General features: G+C 44.0%; 1 protein-coding gene across 1 annotated transcript; it reads left to right on the plus strand.

The window, feature by feature from the left end:
• Nucleotides 1–80: 80 nt before the first annotated feature.
• Nucleotides 81–19284, plus strand: AURKA (aurora kinase A). Its single transcript, XM_055307820.1, has 9 exons — nucleotides 81–211; nucleotides 4143–4189; nucleotides 6905–7184; nucleotides 8687–8741; nucleotides 9823–10014; nucleotides 11163–11301; nucleotides 15469–15617; nucleotides 18237–18411; nucleotides 18542–19284. Exons 2-9 carry the CDS (start codon nucleotides 4148–4150, stop codon nucleotides 18725–18727), a joined length of 1218 nt encoding a protein of 405 aa, XP_055163795.1. The 5' UTR covers nucleotides 81–211; nucleotides 4143–4147; the 3' UTR covers nucleotides 18728–19284.
• Nucleotides 19285–20339: the final 1055 nt, after the last annotated feature.

Below are 20339 nucleotides of genomic sequence, written 5' to 3' on the forward strand. Positions count from 1 at the left end.
GGGGCAGTGCGCCTGCGCGCTGTCACCGCCTTGGACGTAATCACGGCGTCCGGTGGGCTGTGAACCAATCAAAAGGCAGCACCTCTCGAGCTCCGGCCAATCAGCTTCCAGGGCAGAGGGTTTAACTCTTATTTAAAATGAAGACTTTGAATCTTAACGGCTGAGCGCTCCGGAGGACTCGGCGGCTTGGGTCGGAGGCTGGAGCCGGCGGGTTGGTAGACGGCGGGGCGGCTCTGGGAGGCGAGCGGGCGAGCGGGCGAGGGCGGCGGGGCCTGGGTGGCCTCTGAGCGGGCGGCGGCGCTGCTGGCGGGGACGAGCGGAGGCGAGGCCTGCCCTGCCCGGGTGCGCGGCCCCCTCCGCGGTCCCCTCCGCCCTCCTCGGGCTTCCTCTCCCACCTGCATCCCCCCCACCCCTCTCCTCCGGCCCCTCGTGCTTTCCCGGCGCCCTCCCGTCTGCTCCCGGGCCGCGGGGCGCCCCGTGGGATAGCGCCTGGTGTGTGCCGAACACGGGGTGTTGGGCGGCATCTATTGGGGCTCGGGGTGCATTGATTGATTGATTGATTGGAGCTCAATTTGCCGAGCTGAGGCGCTTCCTAATGGCATTCTCGTGTTCGGGGAGCCCCTGGGTGAGAAGACCTGGGAGGGCGTTTGCTCCCCTAGAGTCTGCGTGCTCGTGGGGGTGGGGCGCCAGGCGCGGAGCGGGGGCCCGAGAACTCGCAACACAAACACACATACCGACCCGCTCGACGATAGTGTGGCTTCCGCGGGGGCTGCTTTGGTTACAGCAGCCACGAAGGACCCTCCTTGGTGGATGGGTAAACGGAAGCTCCCGCAGAGAGGCTTTCTCTCTTTTGGCCTGTGCTTCTCCAACCGCAGACCCCGGGCCGCCTTTATGGGGCCTTTTCCGAGGGTCCTTGTTAAAAATGCGGGACACCCCCCCCCCCCCACCTCGTGAACCAGAAGCGCTTGGGCACAGGGGCTCAGGCATCTGTAGTTTTTCGGGTTTTCCAGATGCTTCTCTTGATGGTTTGTGGGGATCCAGTGATCTAGACCAGCGCCCACGAGTCGTCTGGGGAAGTTAAAATGCAGAATCCGATTTGTTGGGTCTACGGTCAAGCTCGAAAGTCTCCATTTCTTACTTTATTATTATTATTTTTTAAAGATTTTATTTGTTTATTCATGATAGAGAAACACACATACACAGAGACACAGGCAGGGGGAGAAGCAGGCTCCATGCAGAGAGCCTGACGCAGGACTCGATCCCGGGACCCCGGGGTCACGCCCTGGGCCGAAGGCAGGCACTGAACCGCTGAGCCACCCAGGGATCCCTGAAAGTCTCCATTTCTAACACTGTGTCCTCCAGATGTAGATGGAGCTACTGCTCCTGATCTGTAGGCTCCATCTTCTCCTTAATCTTCCTTGTTCTCTGAATGAAATACTTGTCAGCAACATACTCATTGCCACTCTCCTCTGAGTCCATGCAGACAATAAGCAGTTTTGATGGAGAAAAAGTGTAAATGTGCAGAGGTATACAATCTTAGCACATCTCCTGTTCAGAGTAGTAGGACATGTGGTTTGAGCCGCAGGGATCTTGTGAGGGTCATGGGGTCATGGGACTCCTGAGTCTGGCTGTGGACTGGAATCACTAGAAAGGCAGTTTTCCTGGGGCTCTCTCCAGAATCTCTGGATCAGAATCATCTTATTTCATTCTGTTTATTATTATTCATCTCCCTGAGAAGGAAAAGTATATTCAGTTGGAACAAGTATCTAGCTTCTGTTGAAGACGATTGAATAAATGTTAGGCCTGTGTGATCTCATTGGTCTGCTGCCTGTGATCGTTGGGGAAAGTGAAGAAAGCCTTAGAGCGTGTGTGAAATTAATGTTTCCATAACACGAGCTTATAACTCCTTTCTCCTTCCTGTTCTCCTAACCTGCTGTTGGACATAAGGACTCCTCTCTCTTTAGCTGTGGTTCCATCTTCAAGGTGAAGTTTTTTGCTTATTTGTGAAGTGGATGTGAAAGCGTGGGGATGGGAGGCACTTTCTGATTGGATTCTAGAATTCGGAGAGCACCTGGGTAGGAAAAATACAGAAAGGTTTCTGCTTTCTTGGAGCTTATGTTCTTCTAATTTACTAGACTGTGCCTGACTCACAGTATGGGCTTAGCAAGTGTTAACTATTTTCATTATTAATATGCTTTCTTAACGGATTAACTCATTCCCCAAACATTGGTGTAAATACTATGTGCTAGACAAGTTCTGGCGGGGGGCAACAGTAAACAAAATGAGTCTAAGCCCTTGCTCTCATGGAGCTTACTTTCCTTGGAGATACTGATTAGGGAGCTGGGAGGCAGAAGTAAGTGAGTACAAGTAACGTCATGTAAGGTGTTAAGTAAGGGCTATGCAGAAAAATAAAAACGAGATGGTTAGAGAGCCATCTGAGGAGAGACCTGAATGTCATGGGGAGCAAGCCACACTTGTATTTGAGAGAAGTGCCAAATGGGTAGAGAGAACAGGAAGTACAAAGGCCCTGAGGCAGTGCATTGCTTTGAGGAAAGAAAGAAGCCCTGTATGGCTGGTGTGCAGAAGGCAAGAGGAGATCAGTCCATAAGGTGGTGAGAGACTGTAGGTCTGTCTGTGTAAGTTGAATTTGAATTGGAGTTGAGGGACCAGGATGGGCTTGGCTTGTGAACCAAGGGCCGGCCTAGCTGACTTGTTAATGGGATCACTGGGTGCAGTGTTGCAAATGGACCATCATGGGGTAAGGGTGGAAGCAGAGTGACCATTGGGAGCCTGTGGCAAAGAAATGAGGGGAGAGAGCATTGATTTAGTCAGGTGGTGGTATTAAATGTCTTGAGCAGTGATTTTGAAGGTAGAGCCTACAAAATAATGCTGATGGATTAGGTATGGGGTTTGAGGGAGAATCATGTAAAAGATCAGTTGACCCAAGCAACTGGCAAGATGGGTTTGCCAGTAACTGAGATGGGGACATCTGTGAAAACGGGTTTGGGGAGTATAGGGTAGGGAGGGAGCAGGAATTTCATTTGAGACATTTTAAACTTGAGATGCCTCTCTGGTTACAGGTGGTGATGTTTCATAGGTGATAGAAGTTCAGGGGAGAAGTCTGGGCTGAAGATGGAAGTTTGGAGGTCCTCAGCCTGTGAGTGGTATTGAGAGCCAGGAGACTGGATGAGTTTAATAGGGAATGACTATAGCAGTAGAAGTGTTTCTAGGCCTGAGTTCAGGCTGCTCCTGAGAGCAGAGGGGAAGAGAAGCCGGCAGGAGAGAAGAGCTGTCTGGATGTGGGGGATAATGAGCAGGAGGTAGGTAATAGTCTGGTAGTCAGGACAGGTTAGGGTAGAAGATGTAAATTCAAGTCATCTTAAAGATGTTTAGAGCCCTGGTTCTGGATGGGGGACCCTAGGAAGGGAATGGATGGAGAAGTGGGGTCCAAGGACTCATTCGTGGGTTACCCTAGACTCTCAGGTTGGCAAAAGTCAGACTGATCGAGCAAAGGAGGTCACAGCAGGACAGCTGGTAAGGTCAGGGACCACCCTCCAAGCCAGCGGAGGCTGGGAGTAGAAAAAAGAGTGACGCTGTCAAATGCTGCTGGGGACACCAGGGAGCCCAGGGTGCTGATTGGACCTTTGAATTTGCTAACATTAGAGGTCGGTCATGAGCTGGCTCCTCCGTAGGGACAAAATCCTGATGGGGGAGGGCAAGAGCCAGAGAAATGGTGGATGCAGGGAGTGTAATGACTGTTCTGGAGCTTTGCTGTTGAAGAGTGAGAGGAGAGATGCTGTTGTATCTAGAGTCTGTTATGGGGAAGAGAGAAGCTGCTTTTTTTTAAAAGGGAGCAGGGCTGGAAGCAGGATCCTGCACTGTTGGAATTAATCCCCTAGAGAGGGGGTGGTGGAGCAGGTGGTCTCAGGGAGTGAAGTTGGGGGGTGAGGGAGGCCCCATACCTGTCCCTTAGGTTACCTGAGAAAGCAAGGCTCCCCTGCCAGCTTCATTTGGACAAAGAAAAAGTGTGAAATTCTGTGTTGTTGAGGCTTTTTCATCAGGAGCTATAACCCTGATCTAGCATAGTAGCACTTTGAAGCACAGGGATTTGTATAAATTAAAGGTGGTTCTTTTCTTTTCAGGCATTATGGACAAATCTAAAGAAAACTGCATTGCAGGGCCTGTTAAGGTAAGTTGAATAATCTTAATTTTTTTTTTTTAAAGATTTTATTCATGAGAAACACAGGCAGAGAGGCAGAGACAAAGGCGGAGGGAGAAGCAGGCTCCATGCAGGGAGCCTGGTGTGGGACTTGATCCTAGAACTCCAGGATCATGCCCTGAGCCAAGGGCAGATGCACAACTGCTGAGTCATCTAGGCGTCCCAATCTGTAATCTTGATCACATTTATAAAACCCAGTGGAGATTGGTTTTTATATCTGGACTTCGTTTTACCTTTACTTTGGATTTTAACTTCAGAACTCTACTACATTCCTGGATGTCTGTCACTTTTTCTCGGCATTCAGTGACATTTTGTTGATTGTCACTGTAACTATTATTTTGTTCTGCTTTGTCTTCTAGCTAGCTGTTTAAGTATCTATATTCCTCCATTGTGTGCAGGATAATGTACACAATGGGTGCCTAATAACTTGCTTGTGCTTACTTGCTTGCCAGAAGTTAAATTGCTTTGTAATAGTCTGTTCTGGTCATGATTCAGAGGGCTGTCAAGCTGCATTTTAGTGAACATTTCTTGGGAACTCACTTTGAGTCAGGTTCTGTGTCAGATGCAGGGGTTACAATGATAGAAAAGCACATGGTCTTTGACTTCCAAGAGCTTATTAGATCTTTGGTGGGTTATGTGAGCTGGTATCACACTTTCATAAAATATGTGTATATGAAATGACCTGAGTAATTCTGCAGAGGGATGTTCAGATTGGGATAGGTTGGAATCTAGAAAGGCTTCATCAAGGAAGGACCTCTGGCTCTTAGAATTTAAATGAGTCTTTATATAAAGATCCTTTAATATAAATATTCCCCAGATCTTTTTTCCTTCTAGGAAAAGAGCATAAACATACAAATCTTGTTTCTTGGTTTGTATGTATGTGTTGTTTTTAGAAGTTTTCCTTTACTTTTTTTTTTTTTTAAGATTTTATTTATTTATTCATGAGAGACACAGAGAGAAGCAGAGACACAGGCAGAGGGAGAAGCAGGCTCAGGCTCCTTGCAGGGAACCTGATGTGGGACTTGATCCCAGGACCCCAGGATCATGACCTGAGCCAAAGGCAGATGCTCAACCACTAAGCCACCCAGGCATCCCTAAAAGTTTTCCTTTTCTTATTTTTTTTTGTTTGTTTGAGAGAGCATGCATGAGTGGGGTGTGTGTGTGGAGGGGGGGCGGCTGTGGCAGAGGGAGAGGGAGAGAATGTTAAGGAGGTTCTACACTCGGTGCTGAGCCTGACCTTGGGCTCTATCTCACGACCCCAGCCAAAACCATGAGTCAGATGTCCAACCTACGGAGCCACCCAGGCTCCCCTATTTTTGACTTTTTCAGGAGCCTCCATACTGCTTCACCTGCACTAGTTTGTATTCCCACCAGTAGTGTGCAAGAGTTCCTTTTCCCCCAAGTCTTTTTTTTTTTTTTTAATTTTTTTTTTATTTATTTATGATAGAGAGAGAGAGAGAGGCAGAGACACAGGCAGAGGGAGAAGCAGGCTCCATGCACCGGGAGCCCGACGTGGGATTCGATCCCGGGTCTTCAGGATCGCGCCCTGGGCCAAAGGCAGGCGCCAAACCGCTGTGCCACCCAGGGATCCCCTCCCCCAAGTCTTCATCAACAACTTGTTCCTTGTGTTTTTGGTGTTAGCCATTCTGATAGGTGTGAGAAGTTTTTCAAGTAAATGGATACTTAACTTTTTTTTTTTTTACTGGCTAAAAGTCTAAAATAACCAATTAGAAAAAGGCTAACTTGAGTCGTATCTGATTCTCAATTCCTATGATAAAGATCATTTTTAAAAGCTGCTCTGTTTAAAACATTTGTCGCTGCCTGTGGATGTCACTAATTTCAGAAGTAACTGACTTTTACTTGGAAGTTGGATACCTGTCTCTTGTGAAGCACCCATACCTAGTGAGCTTGTGATGAACTCTTGAGTCTTCGCTTCCTAGCATTGTTTCCGTGTTTATGAGGAGATTTCCTCCATTGTAGTTGGAGGAAGTCCTCTACCCCATTTTAGTTTGACTGGTTCAAGGTCTTAGAATTAACTTTTTTCTTAAGCTTGTGATCCTCCACTTATTGGCATGTAAATAATGCATTTTGACCTAATTTTTTGAAGATCCTGTTTGTTTCTTCTTTGCCATAGTTCTTTTGGCTCAGATCCATTTTGTAAATACTTGGACAATGAAACATTAGTAAATAATAGAAGTATTTTGTGGAAAATCTGGCAAATGCAAAAATTCAGTCTTCTAAAACATCTTGACTCAGATAACCACTGTTAAATATTTCGACATATTTGTCTTTTTTCTAAACATGTATGGTACTGCCAAATAAATTTCAATGGAATTGGGATTTTGTTATAAAATTTTGGTATTGTCGCTTTTTGCCAAGTAGTAATTCCCAAGTCATTGAGAATTCTTAGAAAGTGTTTAATGTCTCTCTCTTTAGATGGAAGTTTAGTTAATGTTTATGGGGGCATGGTTTTTTTGAGGTGGGTGGGAGGTATCATTCAGGTATTCCTTTCAGCTGTAGATTAACCATATCCTCTGGGAGTGCTGATGAAAATAGCTTTCCCCTTCCATGGATTATCATGGAATATGTATTTTGCTATACTAGGAAAACAGACTTTGTGGAATTCTCAAAACACTCAGCTTTTGTTTACGAAGACATGAAATTTGTTTTTCCCTCCCAATCTAGACTGCAATTGCACTTGGTGATGGTCCAAAACGTGTTCTGGTGACTCAGCAAGTTCCTTCACAGAATCCATTATCTGCAAATAGTGGCCAGGCCCAGCGGGTCTTGTGTCCTTCAAATTCTTCCCAGCGAGTTCCTCCACAAACCCAAAAGCTCGTCTCCAGCCATAAACCGGCTCAGAATCTGAAGCAGAAGCAATTGCAGGCAACTGGTGTCCCTCGTCCTGCCTCTAGGTCACTGAATAATACCCAAAAGAGTGAGCAACCCTCGTCATCAGCCCCTGGTAAATCAACTTCTTGAGACTAATACCGGATAGTTATTCCTTCTAGTTGCAAGCAAGCGGATAGACTTGGATTTATTGTTTGGAGCCCTTGTTTCTACATCCTTTTTATTAAGGATGGGGAGAAAGTGTGATTTCAGGTTGAAGTAGCAGTGTCTCCTGTGGGCCAGCCCTGGGCCCAGGATGGAGAGCTGATTCCTACCTTCGTGGTATGCTTGTGGGGCATAGTGAAAAGCTCCAGGGTTGGGAGTGTGGAGGGCAGCCGGGAAAGTGGATGGACATGGGTAAACTGAGGCTGGCCGGGTGAGGTCACAGTGGGCCCTCTGGCTGTGTCGTGGAGTGGGGCTTTCATCCCCTGTACATGGGGAAATTTCTGAAAGGTTTTTGAGGAGAGGAGGAGCTGGCCTTTATGAAAGAGGCTTCCTCTGGATGTGTGGAATGAAGTGGTGAGTAGTAATGCTGCATCTTGGGGTAGTAGGCAGGAGGAAGGCTGTTGGGGGTAGGTCAAAGATGGCCACGGCCTGAACTGGGTGGAGCGGGGTACATATTAATAGTTACTTACAGTTTTCCATGCTCACGCTCAGGAGACCAGCTTCCTTCATCCATGTTGCCTCATTCTATTCTCAGGACCACAGTGAAGGTAGTCTGTCATTAACTCTGTTTACAGAGGAGGAAGCAGAGACTCAGAAGCATTAAGTTCCCCTCAGATAGGCCAGGATGGACAAGTGAAGACGAATTCAAGTGCTCACTGAAGATGAAGACTGGATAGAACTGGACAGTAAACTGGACTTAGGGATGGTGGTCCTATTAATGGCATTAATGGAAGTAGTGAAACATAGAGGGAGAAAACCAGTTAGGGCCCACATTCAGGTATCTGAGCACAGTGTACCCTGCTGCTGCTGGAATTTGAAGTGGAAATGTCCTATATAGCCTCTGGCTAATGAACACCCTGTTGTGCAGTTGGTTTATTGTACATTTTACTGACTCGGTGGCTTCTATTTTTATATTTCCCCTTGGCGACTAATCTAGTGGAAGGAAGGTAGTTGGTCTATGTTTTGTTGCACATTGTTGGTAACTTGCACATAGCAGATGGACATGGGCTCGCTCACCTAGTGGGGGGAAAGATGATGAGTGGGAGCTTATGGATGGAGAGATTGGAAATTCTGCCTTACAAGCTCTTCATTTGGAAACAGAAGCTTCAGGGAGAATCTGCACAGTCTTTGAGTCTTTAAATTATCAGATGGCCTAGCTGTATATGTATCTGCTTGTCTTTACTCTGGAAATCTATAAAGACTTCAGCTGGTTGGAGTCGGGTTAGGGTATGGTGTTCTTTTCTCTACAAAGAAAACTAAAAATAGCCCAGATCTACCATTCTGGAGACACCATTAATATTTTAGTGGCCCTTCTTTGATTCATTTCTGTTCATAGGTTTTTAACTTATTCTGTATAGTTATTCTGAAATAATTACAGCTGTTCTAAAAACAGGTTTTTTAACTTCTGTATAGGAAATAATTCTGAAAAGGAACTGGCATCAAAACAGAAAAATGAAGAATCAAAAAAGTAAGCTTTATCTTACTTACAAAGTCCTGTGTTATCATCCTATTAGAATACACCACTGCAAGTTTAATTATGGGAACTTATTAAAAAAGAGGTTTTTATATTTTCACTTAGAAAATGTAAATGTTTACAAATTCTAACCTTTAAAAAAAGTATTTTAATGGTGTTTACTAGGGACTCAAGCTTTTCTGACTGCTTTCCAAGTTTAGAAAAACTTGTATGAATCTGTTACAGAAATGTGTAAAATAAGCTCTTCTCTACCCTCAGACGTAACCACTACATACAGCTTGGGTATGTTTCTCTACCTAGTTCAAATCTTATACAGAAGTGCAAGTTTGTTATCAAAAGGCAGTCCTGTTACAAACCTAGACACATGTATATATGACTATGGATATTTTAACAGTATCAATTATTCTTTATAATATATTCCCCAGATATTTTCTAAAAGTCTGCTCTTAATTTCTGAACTGCCTAGACTCTAGAATGTAGAATGTAATGTCTAGAATGTAGCAGGAGGAGCCAGGAATGAACCCACATGCTGTTTTGCTTTAGCTGTCTTTCATAGTAGCTTTCTGAGAATCTAAATCCAGTGGTTCTCGCCCCCCACCTGCCCTGTAGGATCTACCCCCATTGCTTTAGCAGAGTGATTCTCCACTCCAGAGAGTTAGCATGTCTGGGATGGAGGAAGAGGCTGTGGCTCCTTTGCAAGAGGCCCACAGAAGTTCTTAAGACTTCTCCCTCGAATTACTTCCCTAACCTTTCCTGTGGTCTTCAGTGGTGATGGTGATAGGTCTGTAATTCAGAGTGCAGTACTGCCTTAGGACACTTAGCATTAGTGCTTCAGCTCTGAAAGTCCAGATCGTACCTGGTCACTGACTCATACAGTTATCGGCAGGTGGAGGAGTGGAGGGTTTAATGTCTTTGGAGATACATATAGTAGTTAATGGCTTGGTTCTTGCCAAGGTACATATTGAATACAACTTCAAATATAAAATTACTTATAGACATATCTACAACTTAATAATAAATTGTTAGAAAAAATTTGCTTTTCCAACATTTTAAAATGTTCAAATTTTTTTCCTAGAAGGCAATGGGCTTTGGAAGATTTTGAAATTGGTCGCCCACTGGGTAAAGGAAAGTTTGGTAATGTTTACTTGGCAAGGGAAAAACAAAGCAAGTTTATCCTGGCTATTAAAGTATTATTTAAAGCTCAACTAGAGAAAGCAGGAGTTGAACATCAGCTGAGAAGAGAAGTAGAAATACAGTCCCACCTTAGGTAAGTTTCCAGATTGACGTTCAAAAGAATGTGGTGCAGAACTTAGTTACTAAGAGTTAAACGATGCAAGGCCTGCTCTGTAGTATTGTAAAGAATGATTTAATTCACCATTTTTAAAAAGATTTATCTAGATGAGTGCTGTGGTCCTGAAAAGTCCCTTGGAGGTTTATGCTTTGTTAATGAAATATGTACATTAGCCCAGTTTGTGTGTGTGTGCGTGCACATGTATGTGCATGCATGTGCGCACATGTGCACGCATAATTAAGGGGAATGACACTTCTGAGTTCTAAGCAGAGGTTGCAGACTGGCAGCCTCTGCAGGTTGACTTTAGCCAGTGGGTCTATTTCTTCCATCCTTCCCATCTTCCTCCCTCTCCCCTCCTCTCCCTCCCTCCCCTCCCTCCCCTCCTCCCCTCCCTCCCCACCCCTCCCTCCCTCCCCTCCCCTCCCTCCCCTCCCTCCCCTCCCTCCCCTCCCCTCCCTCCCCTCCCTCCCCTCCTCCCCTCCCCTCCCCTCCCTCCCTCCCTCCCTTCCCTTCCCTTCCTTCCCTTCCCTTCCCTTCCTTCCTTCCCTTCCTTCCTTCCCTTCCCTCTCTTTCTCTCTTTCTTTCTTGTTTTTTTCAGATTTGAATCAGTCATAAATACTTACAGACCTGTCTGCATCAGGTTTATATCCTTCCCTGGCAACAGCTGGTGGGAGCTGAAGGGCTGCTGTGCTGGCTGTGTTCTCAGCTGCGTGAAGTTCTTGGCGGCCCACCTTTCCCACTGTTGCTGAACCCTGCTTTAAAGTTGTGTCTCCTAGTGTTTGGTGATCATACTGCTATGGGAATGTCATGCTTCTCTTTATCTAATGTTCAGAGAACTAACATTTAGCTGAATTTTTCCCCCTAAGAATAAAGATGGTCTAAGGGAAGGAAATAGTCTTAACCAAACCTGAGGTTCATTAATACTCTGCACTAACGTGCAGATGTATTTAAGTTTTCCTAGTAGGTCTGGAGTTTCAGATGCTCAAGTTGGGTGGGTGGATGTGGTGGTGGGGAGGTCTGTGACCAGAACCAGTTTTCACTAGTTTTACATGAGGGGTTTGATCGGTAGTACATCTTGTATTTTCTCCAAAACCAAGTATTAGAATATTGATCCTTTGTTGCAGGCATCCAAATATTCTTAGGCTGTATGGTTATTTCCATGATGCCACCAGAGTTTACCTAATTCTAGAATATGCACCTCTTGGAGCTGTCTACAGAGAACTTCAGAAACTGTCAAAGTTTGATGAGCAGAGAACTGCTACTGTAAGTTTTCATTTATTGTCCTGGCTAATTCTGTTTCCTCTATTCCTGTCCTATGTAGCAGTGTGCCTTTCATCATAGTCTAGTGGGTTTTGTCTTAAGAAAGACAGCTTAATGGGATCAGGTATTTGAATGAAAGACTCAGAATACCCTACTGCTAGCATACGTCCAGGTAAACTCAGGTACCAGGTGGGTTTGTTTCCACAGCTGTTTTCTGTGGAAATGTATATATATGAATAGTTGCCTTCTTTATTCTAAAATAAACTTTTGTTTTGTTTTGTTTTGGATTTAGAGAATCTGAAGATAGTGCAGATGTTTTTTCTCCTGTTCCTTGTCCATTAATGTGGTCCCTCCTATTAATGGCTTGTCAGTGGGGGTGTTGGCCTTGGTCACCTGGCTGAGGTCACTCCTGTTAGGTTTCTCCACTGGGAAGTTACCCTTTCTCTCTTTCCATACTGCCCTCTTCTCAAGTGTATTGCTCTGTACTGCCCATCCTGAAGGAGGAGTGGGGGCTATGTCCCACCTCTGCCTCTGTCTGCATCATCATTTAGAATTCTGCATCAGAGATTTGTCTGTTCTCCCTTATTTACTCAGTCGTTTATTACTGTGGACTCATGGATAGTTTGTTTTGAGTTATAATCTAATACTACTTTATTTTCCTGCTCAAATTGTTCCAACTTTGGTCCTTGGGATCCCTTTCACATGGTCCTTGTTTTAGTGTTTTTTTTTTTGTTTTTGTTTTTTTTTAGATTTATTAGAGCATACAGGCAGGGGGAGGGCCTGAGGGAGAGGGAGAAGCAGGCTTCCCACTGAGCAGGAAGCCTGGTGCCATGTGGGGCTCCATCCTAGGACCCTGAGATCATGACCTGAGCTGAATGCAGACACTTAAATGAGCCACCCAGGCACACTGTTTTAGTTTTTATGACCTATCTCATCACTGGGGGCGTGTGGTGTGTACTGCAGCATGTCCTTGCATCTGGCCCTACAAGCTGCTAAACCTTTGATTTGCATATATCCCATCCCAGTTTTAGAACCTGCCATGTCTCCAAGGAGCCCTGGTATCTTTTATTGGAATACTAGAGACCAAGATTTGGGTGTTCTGTATGCTCATTGCTTATCTGTAGCCTCCCATTCCAACCTTGAAACACCTAGATTCTGCATCTACCAACCATTTAATTATTCAGTTCCAGTGTACATGTGTAGTGGTATTAGAATGACCCCTGTGGGGGAACAACTATGCATTTAAGGATCATCTGTATCATTTCAGGGTGTGAGCATGGCAGCTCGTTTTTTATCGCTGAATAATATTCTGCAGCATAGATATAGTTCAGTTTATCCCTTCATCTATTGAATACATCTTGCTTGCTTCCAGTTATTGGTGATTATGAATAAAGCTGCTTTAAACATGCATGCATGTTTTTGTGGGACATAAGTTTTCAATAGCTTTGAAAACTAGCTTGTGTGGTGTAGTAGCTTTGTAAGAAACTGTACACTGTCTTTCCAAAGTAGATGTGTCATCTTTGTGTTTCTCATCACCAGCAATTGGTATTGTCAATTTTTTGGATTTTAGTCTTTCTCATAGGTGTATATGGCACCTCATTCCGTTTTTTTGTTTCTTTTTTTAAATTTTATTTATTCATGAGAGGCAATGAGAGAGACAGAGACATAGGCAGAGGGAGAAGCAGGCTCCCTGAGGGGAGTCCAGTGTGGGACTCTATCCCAGGACCGCAGGATCACGACCTGAGCCAAAGGCAGATGCTCAGCCACTGCACCAACCAGGTGCCCCGCCCAGCACCTCATTGTTTTAATTTGCAGTTCTCTACTGACAATGTGATGAGCATCTTTTCATGTGCTTATTTGCCATGTGTATATCATCTTTGTGATGTCCAGCTTTTTGCCCATTTTCAATTGGGATTTGGGTCATCTCTAGTTTTAAAGAGTTCTTGTATATTTTGTATACAAGTCTTTTATCGCATGTGTTTTATAAAGGTTTGCTCCCTGCCTGTGCCTTATCTTTTCATTCTTTTTCCTGTATCTAAAAGTCCAACATAATCAGGGTTTTGTGTGTTTTTCCCCCTGTCCTATGGATAGTGCTTCTTTATCTGAATGAAATTACTTGTTTGAAGAAGAGTCTTTGGGCAGTTTTTTTTTTTTTTTTTTTTTTTTTTTTTTGTTAAATGGGCAGATGATTGGTTGCTTTCCTTTCTTTTTTTTTTTTTTTTAAATACTTTATTTATTTATGAGAGGCAGAGACCCAGGCAGAGGGAAAAGCAGGCTCCATGCAGGGAGCCCGACGTGGGACTCGATCCCGGGTCTCCAGGATCAGGCCCTGGGCTAACGGCGGCGCTAAACCACTGAGCCACCTGGGCTGCCTGGTTACTTTGCTTTGTTTCTGGGTAGCATGTGCACTCGTTTGCTTTTTGGCATTGATTTAAATGGCATTACTTTCAGGTGGTTCTGCTTTTGAAATCACAGTACTATTGGTGAATGACCCTTTGGTCTCAGCAATAAGACATTTTAAATGTAAATGTTTGATTTTTGTATAAGTAGAAATAGATTCATTTGACTTTTTAAATATTAGCTAACCTAATTAGTTGCCTTATTTAATTGGCAATTAATACTTGTACTACTACGTTTTCTTTAATCTAGATGGAATTTATGTTGATGTATGCACATAGTTATTGGAAAGAAAAGCTTGATTCTTTCTAGATTCCCTAGTAGTTACAATGAATATATACACACTCCTGTTTCCCTTTTCTGATTAATTCAAATAAAACTAACTGTAGAGAAATATTAGGGACCTTTGCACATATCCACAATCTGATACAGGAGGTGTGAAGGAAGTAGGTGCTAAGAGCTCTAACTACTAGCTTCTTGATCTAAGCAGAGAAAGCCCCTCTATGATTTTGATGTGCCATCAACTCAGTTTGGTGTAAAGGAGCTTTCTTTGCCTTTACTTTCAGTTTATTATTGTCTAAATTTTGGTCTTTCTGGCTTTTGGCTGAAAAAAAAAGTTCTTTCTGACAGCCACATTTGGTTTCTACAACCATTTGGTTAGTAGGCCTTTTTAGTCTAAAATAATTTTCAGTCCAGTGTTTGCTTTGGGGGACACTTTAAACTTTAGCCAGAGCCGAATATATTTTTTTGATACACCAATAACAGTCTTTATTTTTATTTAAAATTTCAATTAGACTTCTAATTTAAGAAACTTGGTGATTTATCAAGATGTTGAGTCCTTATAATGTCCAAAATATTCAAAGAAGTATTGAGAAACAAGGAGTCTCCTCAGTTTTCTCAGGAATTTATATGAACTAAAGCACTTCTTACCTATATGCTGAAGCAGATTCTGGACCTGCTAGATCTCTTTGGTTGAAATGAAAACAAAACTAACAAAAGGACTGACTTGCTGTATCCTTTTTAAGCTAATGAATTAGAATACCCAAATTTAATACAGTATTTAACATGCAAATATACCGGTTTTTAGGGTTTTTGTTAGGTTTGTTCAGGATTATTTTGTTCCTTTAGAGTAAATTTTCAGCTTCAAATCTTTTTGTTGCAAATTGTTTTTTTTTTTTTTTTTTTTAAAGATTTTATTTGAGAGTGAGCTAGAGAGAATGAGCTGGGGTTGGGGTGGTGGCGGGAGCAGAGAAAGAAGGAGAAGCTGACTCCCTGCTGAGCCGGGAGCTGGGCCCTGGGGCTCCATCCCAGGACCCTGGGATCCTGACCTGAGCCAAAGGGACATAAGGCACCCCTCATCTTGGTTTTAAAAATGGGAATTGATGGTACTTAAGTTTTTAAAAATTGTTTAATTGTTTACAAGTCTGACTCCCTAATTTGTGCCAGTTTCTCAATATTACATAATTCATTGCTACTAGGCCATAAATTGCCATGTGGTGATGAGTTCTTGCTAATCGGTTTTTCCCTCATCCTTCAATATCCTATTTGCTGTATTAGCAAATAAATAATCTAGTATGAGATAACTTGTATTTTATGCTAAACACTAATTTGCTTAAAAAAATTGTAGGCATCATCAATCGTTTCTAGCTTTTGCCTTAAAATCTACAAAACATGTTAAAATCTATGTCGGGTTTCCTTTCACAAGAGATGTCTAAAATTGTTTTATGTAAAATGTAAGATACAGACTTTTCACACTTCTAATTTTTTTAATAGTATATCACAGAGTTGGCAGATGCCCTGTCTTACTGTCACTCAAAGAGAGTCATTCACAGAGACATTAAGCCAGAGAACCTACTCCTTGGATCAGCTGGAGAGCTTAAGATTGCAGATTTTGGGTGGTCAGTACATGCTCCATCCTCCAGGTATGTGACTTTAGAAGTGGAACTTACTTAGTTTGGCAAAAGCCTTGAGGGATTTCAGGAACTAAATAGAAAAGTACTTAAGCACAGATGTATGGAATCCGGGCAGGTAAGCGATGCACATACTTTGGAATAACTTGGACCTGATAGAAATGTTGTGAACTTTTTATTTTGCAACTGCTTGGGGCTATTTATTGTGTCCTTGGCTTGGGTTAAAGATACTTAATGTCCCTAGAGACTAATGAAGGGGACACATGTGACAAGTATATGACAAAGGAAGTGTAGGATGTGTGTAGGGGATAATGCCTGAAGCAGTGGGGGAGGTGGAGACTCAGCTGCTTCCTGGACAGGAGACCATTTCCTGAGGGCAGCGTGCACACACACACACCTAGAGCCCAGAGCACAATTCTCTGGGGAATTTAAAAACCCAAACTGTTTTGGCTAGAACTTTCAGGGTGCAGGTGAAGACTCTCTGGGGTCTGCCTTTGTCAGCAGTATAGTCCTTTCTTGTCTCCTCTTGAAGGTAACACAGAGAAATCTAATGAAACAATTCAAATCTTAATTTTGCAAACAAGAGCTAACATACTGTTTTAAGGTTTAAGCTTTTTAAGCCTCATGGGAGGTAGAGCATTAAAAACATACATCTACTTGTAAGTTTGTCAACTTTGGGGTAGGACTTAAGAAATTACAGCTGTAATACTTAAGACAGTTAAAAATTTTTATAGCCTAAGATAAGTGACATGGTGGGGGCAGGTAGCTTTATTTTTGCTAGATCACTACTGATTGCAGCAATGCATTGACTCTCCTGTTGGAGTGCCCCCCCAGCCTTGTGGTTTTTTTTTTTTTTTTTTTTTTAATGCATAGTTGGTTGTCTGTCACTAGTGGAAGCTGTTGACTTGTGGTGAAACAAACAGTGATGAAGAATTGTAGGCATTTGGGCTACCAAAAGCCTCACCTGGACCTTAACCTGTCCGGTGGGTCATGTGATAGGAAAGGTAAATGTCCTTTCCAGAAAGGATAAGCTGTGCACATGTTGATGCTCCCTTGCCACAGCTCCTCAGCGTGAGTAACCATAGGAGCTCCCAGGTGTGGTGGTTGAGAACCTGCTGACTTGGTCCATTTCCAGGACCTCAGTGGTGATTCGAGGTTAGGTGTCCAGGGAGGCAGCTCCTTCATCCCAGGCCGCAGGGCTCTTTTGAGTTGAGTGCATTTTGGGGTGCTCTCTGGGTGCCAGCATGGTGAGCATAGCCTCAGCCTACCCCGCAGAAAAACCAATGGCAAAGAATAACTGATATAAAGCCCTGGAAACCTATGTGGTGTTTGTTCCTACTTCCATGTTTGCCATCCTCAGCTTGTTTTCAGCCTGTGTTGTTGAAAATTCCAAACATGCAGAAATGCTGAATTGATGGTTGGCTACTCACCTATCTAGTGCCTGCATTCCGTGGGTGGTAACAATTTGCCATAAGTATGGTCAAACATTGGCCATATTTGGCTGTGTCTGTTTTTTTTTTTTTTTTTTTTTTTGATGAACCCTCAAAAATAAATTGAAGTCATCATGTTTCATTCTCTGAGCACCTGAGTATTTATCTCCTGAAAATAAGGACATTGTCCTTATAAACCACAACCATTATTGCTCAGAAAATGAACAGCCTTGTTTGTGTCAATTTGGTTCATGTACCAGTTTCCCCAGTTGTCCACAGACTTGTAGAGCTGTGCTTTTAAGTCAGAGTCCAACCAAGGTCCATCCCTGTATTGTATTTGATTGTATTCTTTTGGTCTAAATTAAGACGAGTTGTCCCACAATTTAAAATGGATTTTCCTGATTGTGGTGTCACTTGGTCCATCATCCTCTGTAATTGCTACTTCTTAATCGAAGTAGGTCCAGGGGCCTAAATAGTATTTTTGGCAAGAATACATCATAGGTCACCCCCAAATTTAAGTATGTCTTTTGTACCCGTGATGTATCAGAGGTAGCATGTATCTGTAATGCCGAAGCTTTCACAGTAGGACAGGTTTTAGTTGTTACTAGTGTCACCTGGCTGTTAAGCTTCTTAGCCTATCTGTGTAATATAAAAACAAATAAGGAACTCCAGGTTGTATTTACAAAGAACTTTCATGGCTGCTTTGATATAATAGTGATTCTTTAAATTTCATCTATTTTAGATCATTTAAGGAGGTTCTGGAGTTGAACAGATTTGAAGTGTGGCTTGATTGCTAGCTGTGTGGTGTTGCACATCTCTCTCAATCTGTTTCCTAAAACTGGGGATTTATTTTTTAAAAAAATTCATTTTATTTTAGAGTGTGCACATGTGAGTGTGGGGAAGGCACAGAGGGAGAGGGGGAGAATCTCAAGCAAGACTCCCTACTGAGTGCAAAGCCTGATGCAGGGCTCAGTCTCACAACCCTGAGATCATGACCTGAACTGAGCCAAAATCAAGAGTTGGACACTCAACCGACTGAGCCACTCGGGCACTCCTAAAACCGGGGATTTTAATCTTACCTGCTTCATAGCACAGGATCTGGCCTAAGCACTCAATGTTAACGTAATTGTTAGTGACATTTAGCAGCTCTTGTGATAACACAAAGAGAAGTACATCAACCTGAGCCTGCTTCCACTTTTAGGAGAACCACCCTGTGTGGCACCCTGGATTACTTGCCCCCAGAGATGATTGAAGGCCGAATGCATGATGAGAAGGTGGATCTCTGGAGCCTTGGGGTTCTTTGCTATGAATTTCTAGTTGGGAAGCCTCCTTTTGAGGCAAGCACATACCAAGAGACCTACAAAAGAATATCACGGGTAAGACCTAATGAGAAATGATCCATTGCTTCTTGTAGAATGCTTATCAGCCTTTTAACATTGGCTGTGAGCTGAATATTCATACTGTTTCTCTAAGCTGCATTTTGTGACTGAACTTCCTATACTCCAGGTTGAATTCACATTCCCTGACTTCGTGCCGGAGGGAGCCAGGGATCTCATTTTAAGACTGTTGAAACATAATCCCAGCCAAAGGCCAACTCTCAAGGATGTACTTGAACACCCGTGGATCATGGCTAACTCATCAAAACCATCAAGTAGCCAAAAAAGCAAAGACTCAACTAGCAAACAGTCTTAAGGATTGTGCAGGGGGAGAAATCTGAGAGGCAGGGCTGCTGATACTGCTGATGGCCTGCCCGTGACCGAGGGCGCTGCAGACAAAGGCCTACTGCGCAGGTGGCACCTCGGCCCCCCACTCGAGTCTACTTAAGTGCACGGTATGCTCTGGAGTGAAAGTAGCCACAGGAATTGTGGCAGTGTCACTAGTTTCACAATTTGGAGGTGAGGTTCACCTGGACCTCCCCACAGCCTGTTTCGAGTCAGGCCTCCTTGTGGAGGACCCACTCCGGGTCCTACTGCAGGGAGAGTGGCCACCTCGCCGTGACTCCATCAGTGAAAGAGGTGTGCAATAACCTTCCAAGTACCTACGTGTGTGTGTAACTTATTGGGTGGCCAAATCTGGTAAAGCTGTCAGGATGAACATGTGATTCTTTCTTTTAAATGTTAAAATAAAGATTTTTATAAAGACTTCTATCTTTACTTTCATGGCGTATCCCTTTAGGACTGCATTCGGTATCCTGGTGAGCTAATCCTCCTGGTCCCCTCTGAGACTGCTCAAGGTAGGAACACATGCTCTACCTCCTTGGGGTTGGCTAGACACCAGTCTCAGCTGTTTCTAAATGTTACAGGGCTGTTTCATGGTTTTGAGGTTTTAGTTTTTGTAAAGCACATTAAGTCATATACATATATAAAATGATTATACTTAAAGTTCTCATGTGTATGACCTTGAAATTATAATGTATTTTCCAGTTCAGTCTACCCTTTGAGAAATGCTGGGCTAAGTATGGGCCCACTGGGAGGGTGGGAAGGCCCCTGCATGGTACTGTCAGGGCTGCGGTTCTGGAGCTGGCCTGGCCTGTGAACATACCCACCCTGTGATGTCTGGGGACACAACTTAGTAGGGTAGCCACTGACCGGGGGCAAGGGTAATGGGAGGGGTGGGTGGGGGGAAGGGGGAGCAAGTCAGGGAGCTGGGAAATTGTGATGGGTAATTAAGTGGGAATGGCATCAGAACTAGGGTGGAAGGAGAGGGAGGATGGAAAGGTTGGAGGCAGGAATGGCGAGAGGTCCCTATAGCCCAGGGAGGGAGCAGCAGAAAACATGGCACCACAGGTGGCAAGCACAGGGCCCTGTGACTGGGTGGTGGAAGGGGTAGCCAGTGCTCTCTCTTTATCCTGCAGACTGCCCTGTGCCCAGTCAGCGTTAGTTCTGAGGTGGGCATTGGACATTCAGTGCAGTACAGGACAGCAGCCCAGCTTATAGGGCTGGAATCCTTGGTGGGTCCTCATCCTGAGGAGATACCTGAGATACCTGATGAGTCAGCAGTTGACAGAAGTGGGTGCACCTGGCATGGCATGGCACCTTTGGGGGGTTCATTATAGCTGCAGGTGGTCAGGATAAAGGATTGAAGGAGTTGGTCATCTATGTCCATACCTTCCCACCTCTGGGCTCTGATTGTTTTCAAGAAGGTGCAAAGAGCTCTACACGTGGGGTGAACTAGTTCTTTGAAAAATACTTTTCTAAGTGTGGCCCTTAATTCTCTAAAGGAATGTCTGCGTAAGTGGAATCTCTCCCAGCCGTGGGGAGATTTGGGTACAGCCTGTGTTCAAGCCTGCTGCCCTTTCAGTAAA

This window comes from Nyctereutes procyonoides, unplaced genomic scaffold, assembly GCF_905146905.1.
Source record: "Nyctereutes procyonoides isolate TBG_1078 unplaced genomic scaffold, NYPRO_anot_genome, whole genome shotgun sequence".
Taxonomy (NCBI): Eukaryota; Metazoa; Chordata; class Mammalia; order Carnivora; family Canidae; genus Nyctereutes; species Nyctereutes procyonoides.